Raw genomic sequence first — 10,340 nt, 5'->3', positions numbered from 1 at the left:
TGTAGAGTTTCATTTGTTTTTTTTCTTTCTTTGTTTTTTTTCCGGGTCATAAACCAAGCCATTGGTGACGAGGAGGTAGATCCCGAGGAGGGAATGTGCTTCGGCACATTAGAAGATGCGCGTGCATACTATTACCAATATGCGGCTAGGACTGGATTTGTCGTCAAAATAAGAACCACCGGCTGGGAGACCATAAACGATCAGAGGGTGGTTGTTAATCAAGCTTTGCATTGTAACAGAGATGGATACCGCACATCCCGTGTAAAGGCACCCCAGAGAAGGAAAACAGTGGCCTCAACAAACTGCAAAGCCCGTTGCTATTTGGCATTAGATAAAATGACAGGGCAGTGGAGAATTTCTCGAGTAGAGGTATCCCACTCACACCTGCTTAATCCGAAGCTATCTGGAATGTTCTCAGCAAACCGTCAGCTAAGTATGCATGTGAAGGACCTGATACAGCAAAATGACCAAGCTGGCATTAGACCGAGTAAGACGTACCAGGCACTAGCCAATGCAGTCAGTGGCCCTGCCAACCTCACCTTTACAGAGAAGGATGTTAGAAATTACATTAGTCATCAACTTACGCATTTCCGGGGATGAGACGGATCCAAAAGAGTTACTTAAGCACTTCTCACGGATGAAGGAGCTCAATCCAAACTTTTTCTTTGAAATAGATGTGGACGAAAACCATAGCATTAGAAATGTGTTTTGGGCCGATGCTCGATGTAGAGCTGCATGGGAATATTTTGGTGATGTCGTGACGTTTGACACTACTTACAAGACTAATAGGTATGGAATTATTATTTTTTCTGTTGTACTTAATTAGACTTTTTTCCATCCACGACATTTGGAGTTTCCACCTACATATCATGTTTTTATATTTTCATTGTTTAGGTACGACATGCCATTTGGGTCTTTCGTAGGTGTCAACCACTATGGGATGTCTACGCTTCTTGGGTGCGCATTATTGCGGAATGAGGACACTCGTACATTCGAATGGCTTTTTCGTACTTGGTTGAAGTGTATGGGTAAGGCCCCCATATGTGTTATAACAGACCAATCGCTGCAGATGCGTTCTGCATTAGAGACCACATTACCACACACACGCCATAGATGGTGCATATGGCATATCCTAAACAAGATACCAAACAAGCTGGTAGGTTACCGTCATTTCGATAAGCTCATTACATGCATGAAGAGGATTGTGTTTAAATCCAAATCTAAAGACTCATTTGAGAGAGATTGGCACGATTTTATTGAAGAGTATGACCTCCACAATTCTAGGTGGCTAAATGGTAGTATAATCTTCTGGTTCCTTGCTGCCTCTGTGTGGCTACTTTATAGATGTTATTTTATAGTCATTATGGATGTTGCACTTAGAGGTTAACCGACGCTATTTTTGTTTTTTTGCATTTTTTGGTTTTTCCTGTTTATTTGCAGATATGTTTGCTGACCGACACATGTGGGTGCCAGTATTTTTCAAGGACGAATTCTGGGCTGGCATGAGGAGCACACAGCGTAGTGAGAGCATGCATTCAGTTTTTGATAAGTACTTAAACAGTAAGAGCTCTTTGTTGCAATTTGTTCGCCAATACCAAAACTGTGTTATAGACAAGGAGCAAAAAGAGCTTGAGTGTGACGCTGCTGATTTAAAGGGTATTATCCCTTGTGTTTCCAGCTCACCAATAGAGAAGCAGTTCCAGAGAGAATATACAAACTCCATGTTTCGAGACGTTCAGGATCAATTTATAAAAAAGGCCGATTGTGACATCTCCTTAATCAACCATCATGGCACAAGTATAGTTTGTGAAGTTGACCAACAAAAGATGGTGTTTGACAAGTCAGTGTACAGCAGATACCAAGTCGTCTATTGCTCGCAATCATCAGACGTTCAATGTGATTGCTTTATGTTCCAATCGAATGGTATTCTATGCTGCCACAGTCTTGCTGTTCTTCTACATTTTCGTGTGACAGCAGTGTCCTCACAATACATTCTATCCCGATGGAGTAAGAATGTTAGTCGGAGACACACATACATCAGGAGTAGCATTGACATGGACCGTTCTAATGAAAGCATGACAATTTTTAGGCAATTGTGTTCTGATTTTTACAACATCGCTCAGGATTTTGTGGCTACTCCAGAGGTTGCTGCTATATTGCGTGATGCCATGGACAGTGCTCGGGAGAAGCTCAGAGAACACAAGGAATTCGAGCATCAAGCTGCACATGTACCAAGTGCAATTTACTCACATACGCATGATGAGTGTCCCGTTAGCATGGATGAGCTACATGGCCCACGTCGTGTTCCTACGCGAGGTCGTCCAACTTCCACTAGACTTGGGGCAGATCTGGAAAAATCTATTAAAAAGAGGGCATGTAAAAACAAGAACACTCACAATCACAACAAAGTAAATATGAGATCTACCCCCTTTTCACGTTATTTGTTTATTTTAAGTTGGTTGAATGGATAATAAGTGATGATGTTATCTTTCAATATGATTTGTGTGTTAAGGGACCTAATGGTAATGCACAACCATCTCCTACAAATGTGGCAACTTCCTACAAAGATACGCAACCGGCTTGTTCAGAAATGACAGACAATTTGGCTATGCACTCTGGCTCCTTCATATCACTATTAAATTCATTCCATAACGCTGAACAATTGTGTATGTGTACCTAGTGTATTTTTCATAGCATTAATGTCATGTCTATTTACTAATTGTTTCCTCTTTTGTTTTGTTTTTAAATTTTTTTTTTCACAAGAAGCATTCTTGGAGGATTCGAAGTTTAACATCACTATATATCATAAGCATTAGAGTTTAACAACTACTTTGTACTTTGCCCATGCTTCAACTTTATTTCACGTTATCATGATTTTGGTGGTTTATTGGATTTATTTTATGTAAATCACTATACTCAACTTTATTTTAACTTGCTATTGCTTTATCTATCATTATTAAACAAAATACAATAACAGACTTGGGTAACTAATATACAACTTTTTTATTCTTTTACTCTTTGTTACCGTTATTATTTGTTACTAATATTAAAAATAATAAATGTTTAGTTGATAATTTAATCATTACGATAATGTGGTGCAATACATGAAGTTTAAATTTGAATATCCAAAAGTATCCGTACATAATAAGGTCTTTCTTTTATTATTTAAAAAATTAGACATCAAAAAGTCATATCCAGACATGTATTTTATTTACATCCAATAACATCCTTTAATTTATTAGAATAACATCCACGATCGAGCATTTATTGCTTGGGCATAAATATTTTTAGCTGCCTGTTAAGCATGGATAATTGTATATTGGAAAGATAATTCAAAATTCAGTCAACGTGTTCTCGATTTGAGCAAAAACAAGCCAAACATGTATAAAAAAATAAACTAACAATTTAAAAACAATTTTTTTATACATAAATATTAACTGGGATATTGAATTATTGTATTTTTTTTATCCAGTCCAAATCCAAAACCTTTCACAAATATTTCATGATAAAATCACGTAAATTCTGCAAGCATATCAACCGTAAATACACATAGCAACTCTAGTCCTAATCAATTGTTTGTAAATATATTTAACCTGCTACCCAATATAGGTTTCCCTTTAAAAAAGATGCACCCGGTTTTGATTTATATCCGATAACATCCATCTATATATAAAAATAACATCCTCTAAATCCTGAAATCAAATTAACAAAAAACACACACCGACCAACTCTAATCTCAATTTATGGCTTATAGTTCCGTTTAGCTTTCTTAGCCAGTTCTGCCCTTCGAACCAATGATCTTGTCCGTGGGTTCGTCCAAGGATCTTCAAGAGTTTTTTTCTTTCCCCTATCCTCCATATGACGACATGGTACATTGAGTACACCATCTACCTCACTCCTACAGATGTTGTCTTTGCAAATTAGAATGTCAGTTACAATTTCTTTCCAAATTTGTTGCAGATGGGTCTGTGGTCACATACAAATGTATTTGTGTTTGGTATAGAATACACTAAAGAAGCAAATATAAATCCAGCCAGCATAAGTAGAATTCATCCAAGAAGAGTTATTTATCAATTATTAAATACGCAAATAAGCATCAACATATGTTTTGGATTTCACTAACCGTCGTCCAAATAGGCATATTCAATTCATCATCTGCCAAGCTCTTTGGATCCCACATTTCCATCCATTTAATGACGTATATGCCACAGTCCCACCTATGCAACACAAATGACAAAAAGTCGTGCCAACATATTAAAATTTGTGTGGGTTGATTTTTTAATCCCTTCTTTGTTTTCACCTCTAGACTTACCCATTAGGCTGTTTTTGGAGCCTTGTTTCATAGCAACATTCATAGCCCTCAGCTGTGAATACTACATTCGGGTCTACAGTTGCTGCCAACTCTTGGAGAAGAAAGCCCTTCGATAAGCCAGAGAGAAAAAATTAGGGAGGAAAATAGAAGAAAAAAATATGGAAGGCAACACCTAACACCCGAAAAAATATGCATCATCAAATCTATTCTCACTTACTACATATTTATCTATTTTCTCTCGGCGCTCCGAGTGTGGGCCATTGTGCATAGAGTCTAACACCCATAGGTTATCAGTCTTTCGGTGGAGTACATATAGCCACCAGTGATCATCTCGGCACACTGGAACAAACCACTTCATCGTTGAATAAAGCATGTTAGTATATAGTTATTTTTTCCATATTCTTGTAATGAAAAAATAGATTTTGTGTGTGGATTAATAAGTATATAAATTACTGACATAATCAACTTTTTTCGCTTTCTCCGCATCGAACCAGTGCTGCCCGCGGCCCATGAATTTGCTAAGAACAGGGACAAAACCAGTGTTCGTCCCGGCAAATCGTTCAATGTTATCATCAGTCAATATTATGGCCTGTAAACCCATTTTGCATTAGTTAAACACCTAAAGTAATAATTTAGAGTATCCTTCACCGAGGCAATTATGGTATTAATTAATATTAAGTGGGTAAGGAAAGATTGCACTAACCATTAGTCTCGGTGGAATACAGTAAAAATGCGTGCAAAACCTTGCGTTGCTCGAAGTATTGAACATGGCACAGTAGTAATCAACCACCTGAATAGAATAAACGTATTACATTTTCATGGCACTTTAATGCATAACACATACATAGCAATTTATTACAGTTTTTTTGTTTGCTCTTACCGTATCGCTTACTCTTCTACGCCATCCCAGTGATTGAAGATCCGCTCGCTACAGCTGAACATCATCGCCATTGCGAATCCACGCAAGTGTGGTATTCTTTGTACCCCTCCGATCTGTCACCCACTTGTATATCCTGTTCATGTCATCACCTGTCAGCCTTGCAACACCCCCAGATGGCATTAGTGTGTCCACCACAGCTTTTGTTTTTATGTTTTCTGGTGATTCAGGTTCCGGAGTCACATTTTGATCATTTGTTATCGGAGATCTGGGCAGTGAGTCTGGTAAGTGCATCTGAGTGATGCCAAGCGAGAATGACGGGATTGAAAAGTCTACTTGAGATGGGTCCTCTGGTGCAACATACACTACCATTGCAAGCTCTCCGGATTCCCTGCACAATCATTAACAATTAAGTGCTCTTAACTGAGTGCTCTTAACAATTAAGTGCTCTTATCTGAGCCAAAACTAAAATAAAGAAAGTTGTGTAACCAGCATAAGATTATATGGATAACATCTATTATTAATTAAACATTTCACCTCAAAAAAAGGAAAGAGTCATAAGTAAAAGAGTCATGCAACTACTATAATCTTCAATAATTTGTATTATTGTTAAAATCATCTATCTAACTTGCCTTTGATTCGAAGGTCCTTCATCAACATTATCATCTATTCCGTTTTCAACAGGTGTGTCAGACATTGTCTCATCCCCTTTGGGCATTTTAGGACATGTCCACCTCATACTCATAGTATTTCCCCTAATGGACCTGTTTTGGGACTCTTAAATAAATTAGAAGTTGAACACCTATAAGTGATAATAACAAAAGACACCTGATACAAATATGAGTTAATCAAGTAAATGTAGTACGCTTAAGTTCGTAAATGATGTTAAATCTAAAGTTTACCCAAAGCCTCTTCGTGCAGAATAAAGTAAAGAATGGATAGTAACATCCACATTGCCAACCAGTTAGCAACCATAATGCTAGAAAGATAACATCGGGTATGAGGCACGCATAACATCCGAATTTAAATGATAAAATATTAGATAATCAAACTCCTATTCAAGATAAATATACCAGTTACAACCCCTAACTTTGGCATTCTTCTCAAATAAGCACAATATTATACGTAGGTAACGTATATTAAAATTACTTTATATATGGTAAAATGTTATATGCAAATAAATATAATGATAAATTATGTCAACGCAGTTGCCCAAAAAAAATTATGCTAGTATATTATTACAATGAGGCAAGTTAAAGCATTAAAACTTCATACGATAACTAAAAATTCAATAACTTGCCTTTCCTTTGAATGCCCGTCCTTAACATTATCATCTGTTGCATTTACCACTGGCATGTCGGCCAATGTCTCCTCCCCCGTAGGCATTTTGATACATGTCTTGTTCATAAACACTTTATCCCCCTCAATGCATCCGTTTTGTGAAGCTTGGCTACATTTTCTGTTTTAATAAATTGGAAGATGAACAACTATAAGTGATAATTAAAAAGGTCACCTAGCACAAATATAATCTGACCAAGTAAATCTAGTATACCCAAGTATAGTACAGAATGGTCAATAACGTCCGTAATTTAAATTAGTTAACATCCAAAAAGCCACACGAATAACATCAGGAGTATTATATACATAACATCCAAACTAATGAGACAAGATTTAGCTATTCGTAATACTATTTAAAGTCACTAGTATTGGCATTACTTAACGGGAGAGGACACATAGTCATCAAGTTTATTATGTTATGGAATTAATGCTAAAACAGGAAAAGATGTATTTACATGTGTGAGGTCTATTGCCATGCTCAAAATAAGTATCTCCAACAGTTTTTAAAATATAGATTTACCAACTACAGCATCAATATCACACTTCTAAAATTAGATAAATAATGAATTACTCTATACATGGTAAAACTTTATATATGATTAAAAAGACACAAAATCTAAAAGATATTTATTTATACTATAATAATATTAAAAAGACACAGGTTAGAGCAATAAAAGTTTATAACAAAAGTAATAAATCTTTGAATTGCCTTTTTTTGGAAGGTTGTTGATCAAATTCAGCAAGTGATGCATGGTCAGCCGTTATGTCGGTCTCGTTTTTATCTACCGTGGGAGCTTCTTTACGAGCCTTTCTATCAGACTTTGTTTTTTTCTTGATGCATCTTCTCTTTGATACACGATTGTGCTTTTTTGGTGACCCATACATCTTTCCAATTAAATTTAGAAGCCCCTATAGTGGACAACGTATAAGTTTTATTCACGTTAGAGCTTAAAAGCAGTGATCCGATTAACATATCTTTCACACTTATGTCTCACCGAGTGAGATGTGCTTTCCTCTTCATCCATCTTCTTCAGATCAACAAGCGACCAGTCTCTGATCCACGGTTCTCTCCCATTATATCTTCCTAAATCTCCATGCTTGTTAGCATGGAGATATATAATCTGAAAGTTATAGTAATTGCTATAAACAAGGTATACTATAAAATAACAAACAACAAATCAAAGGTTAGGGATATATGGCTCACCAATAATGCGAACATACATCCATCAACTGTTTTCTTTCCTACATCCTGAAACCTCAGAACTCCCTCAATTAAAAAATCATAAATGTACCTCGCCCAATACATCTTTCTTGGGTTCGATACATCAATGGCAGCGCGTATATGTATGTCTGAAACAGTGGCTTTCGGCGAGGGAAAGAAGAAACACTTGGCTATCAACATGATGAACTGTCTCCGGAAGTTGATTCTATCGACATCGAACTGCATCGAGCATGTGATAACATCCCTTTTCAAATCTGCTTGTGTCTTTCCTGTGAAACTGTTAACAAGTCAGTGCTCTGCTGCTGTTTTTGGACTTTTGAAACTATCCCCTGTCAAGCACAAAATTGAGTCGATGCAGTCCAAATATTTAATGGCTAATTTAACCGAAAACATATAGTCAACGAAAGTACTGTGGATAATTTTTTTCCCTTTTCTCCCTATTTTATTTGAGAATTGCGTACCATGGTTCGGTAGTCCAAAACACCGTGCAATTAATTCAACTGATATGGGAATTTTTCTTGTTCCGACGATCAAGGAATTCTCATCCCGACTATATGATGATGCTAATGCAACCATCATATCTTGGTTGACAGCCCATTCAGGCACATATTGCAGCCAGCCAAGTCCCATGTTCTGCACCTCCATTAGTTTCTCTCTGCCCGCGCCTGAGTCTAATTGCTTCATAACTGAAGCCACGCAACATGGCGAGCACCTAGATACTAGTGTTTTCTACACAAAAATTCATAATCAGCACAAAGTAACAACAAAGGAGAATGTGGGATTTAGCATTTACTATCAAAACACAATATCCCAAGTTTACAGTTAATTCACCGCTAACCATCCATGGTACCTTTTTTGGTCCAACAATTTTTTTTTGCGATCTTCTTTCGGGATTGTTATTCTTCTGTGTCTCTTTTTTGCTCTTGGTACGAGCCATAGCTATTTCTTGTTTTTCGAACACCTGTTCACAAACAACTGCTATATATACTCAAATAACTCACTTAAATTAATCATTAACATACCAACATGTTTATCAATAGCATAGATATGCCAATATTATTATTGTTTATAATTCATTAGACATCACGATGCCCAAACCCATTTGTCAGATCCCTTTGGCACACTTTAAACCTGTTCTTTTGCATACAAAAAAATTTAAATAGCTGTATTCTTTTTCAAATTCTAATGTATAGAATTGCGAAGAACACAATTTAGGTGTATGATGAATATATAAGTCACAAATTATTAATTATTGAACTTATTATAGGGAGTTTTAAATTTCGTTGACAAAATCTAAGTCATCTGTCCTAGTTAGTACTTAAAATAAATATCAGATTCAAGTTTAAATGTTTTAACATTAACGCTAAGCAATGTATAACAATACAAGGGTTAAAGTTAATCAAAAATAAAAAATGAATAAAAAAATAATAAAAAGTAGGAACGAAAGTAGAGTAACTAACATCATGTAAATTATTATAGAGAATAAATAAACTTTATTTTATTTCAGAAGGTGTAATTATATATTTTGACTATATATATATATATAATTATATATTTTGACTATATATATATATATATATATATATATATATATATATATATATATATATATATATATATAACTAATAGTAATTTATGTTATTTAATTTGAATGGTCCCAAATTACACAACCCATACTTTCATATAAGAAAATGAACAACGTTATACGTACCATTTACAAGTACTGTATTTTTTCTGTATATTTCTTTTTATATTTAACATTAACAATAATTAATAAAGAATAGAAAATGATAAAAATTTTTGTGTTTTATTCTATGCTAATGGATACAAGCATTGATGGTGGAAGAATAAGAAGAAATATAGACAACAATTTTTATTAGTCCCCATCACTGTCTATTATATTCTTCCCTTCCCCAATTCATTACTTCTCTCTATCTCTCTCTTTGGTGATCGAGGATTCTATGATTATTTGATTTTATTAGTAGTGGAGATAATTAAGGAATGGATGGAGGTGTAAAAATATTTGTTTGGAATTATAAGTTAGGAAAAGTGATTGGACTTGGAGAGTTTTGATAAGGTTAGAATTGCTCAAAATTTACCAACAGGTCATAAAGTTGCTATCAAGCTCCTAAACCGTCACAAGATCAACCAAATCAAAATGGAAATAACTAATCAAAAATCAGTTTAATTTGTTTAACTACATACCATTACTTAAATAGTCATATATGTATGTATATTCACACTAAAAAATTCCATGCAAAATTCCAACTCAACATTTTATAAAGTTAAAGCAATTCAAACTAAAAAAAAATCAAGGCATAACATCTCTATTGAACCGTATCTAGAAGGATTTTTTTTCTTTCACATGAATAAAAAAAATTAATAAATTACCAATAACTTTAAGTACTCCTAATGTACTCCCACCATAGTTAACTACCATAATTAGTCAACTACTAACAAATACATAATCTAAGTGACACACATGATTAAAAAAACCCCTTTTTTGTGCCTTCTCTTCGTCTCTAGCCCAAAATACCATCTTTGCAAATTTTTCCCATTTTCAAAACCCCTCAAAGTGAGATAAAGAACAA

At 35.1% G+C, this 10,340-nt stretch overlaps 1 protein-coding gene across 1 annotated transcript; it reads left to right on the top strand.

Annotated features, from left to right (window-relative positions):
- The first annotated feature begins 637 nt into the window (after positions 1-637).
- LOC140174328 (protein FAR1-RELATED SEQUENCE 5-like) lies at positions 638-2,680 on the top strand. Its single transcript, XM_072198764.1, has 4 exons — positions 638-789; positions 895-986; positions 1,441-2,228; positions 2,513-2,680. The coding sequence occupies exons 1-4, from the start codon at positions 638-640 to the stop codon at positions 2,678-2,680; spliced, it is 1,200 nt and encodes a 399-aa protein (XP_072054865.1).
- Positions 2,681-10,340: the final 7,660 nt, after the last annotated feature.

Source organism: Arachis hypogaea, chromosome 7 (genome assembly GCF_003086295.3).
Source record: "Arachis hypogaea cultivar Tifrunner chromosome 7, arahy.Tifrunner.gnm2.J5K5, whole genome shotgun sequence".
NCBI classification, from domain to species: domain Eukaryota; kingdom Viridiplantae; phylum Streptophyta; class Magnoliopsida; order Fabales; family Fabaceae; genus Arachis; species Arachis hypogaea.
This window is presented reverse-complemented; position numbering and strand designations above follow the sequence as displayed.

Bases quoted from the DNA above. Each gene is read 5' to 3' on its own strand.
- LOC140174328 (XM_072198764.1), top strand. From the start codon at position 638: ATGAAGGAGCTCAATCCAAACTTTTTCTTTGAAATAGATGTGGACGAA. The intron at 790-894 runs GTATGGAATTAT...TTCATTGTTTAG, and splicing joins ACTACTTACAAGACTAATAG to GTACGACATGCCATTTGGGT. The intron at 987-1,440 runs GTACATTCGAAT...GTTTATTTGCAG, and splicing joins ATTGCGGAATGAGGACACTC to ATATGTTTGCTGACCGACAC.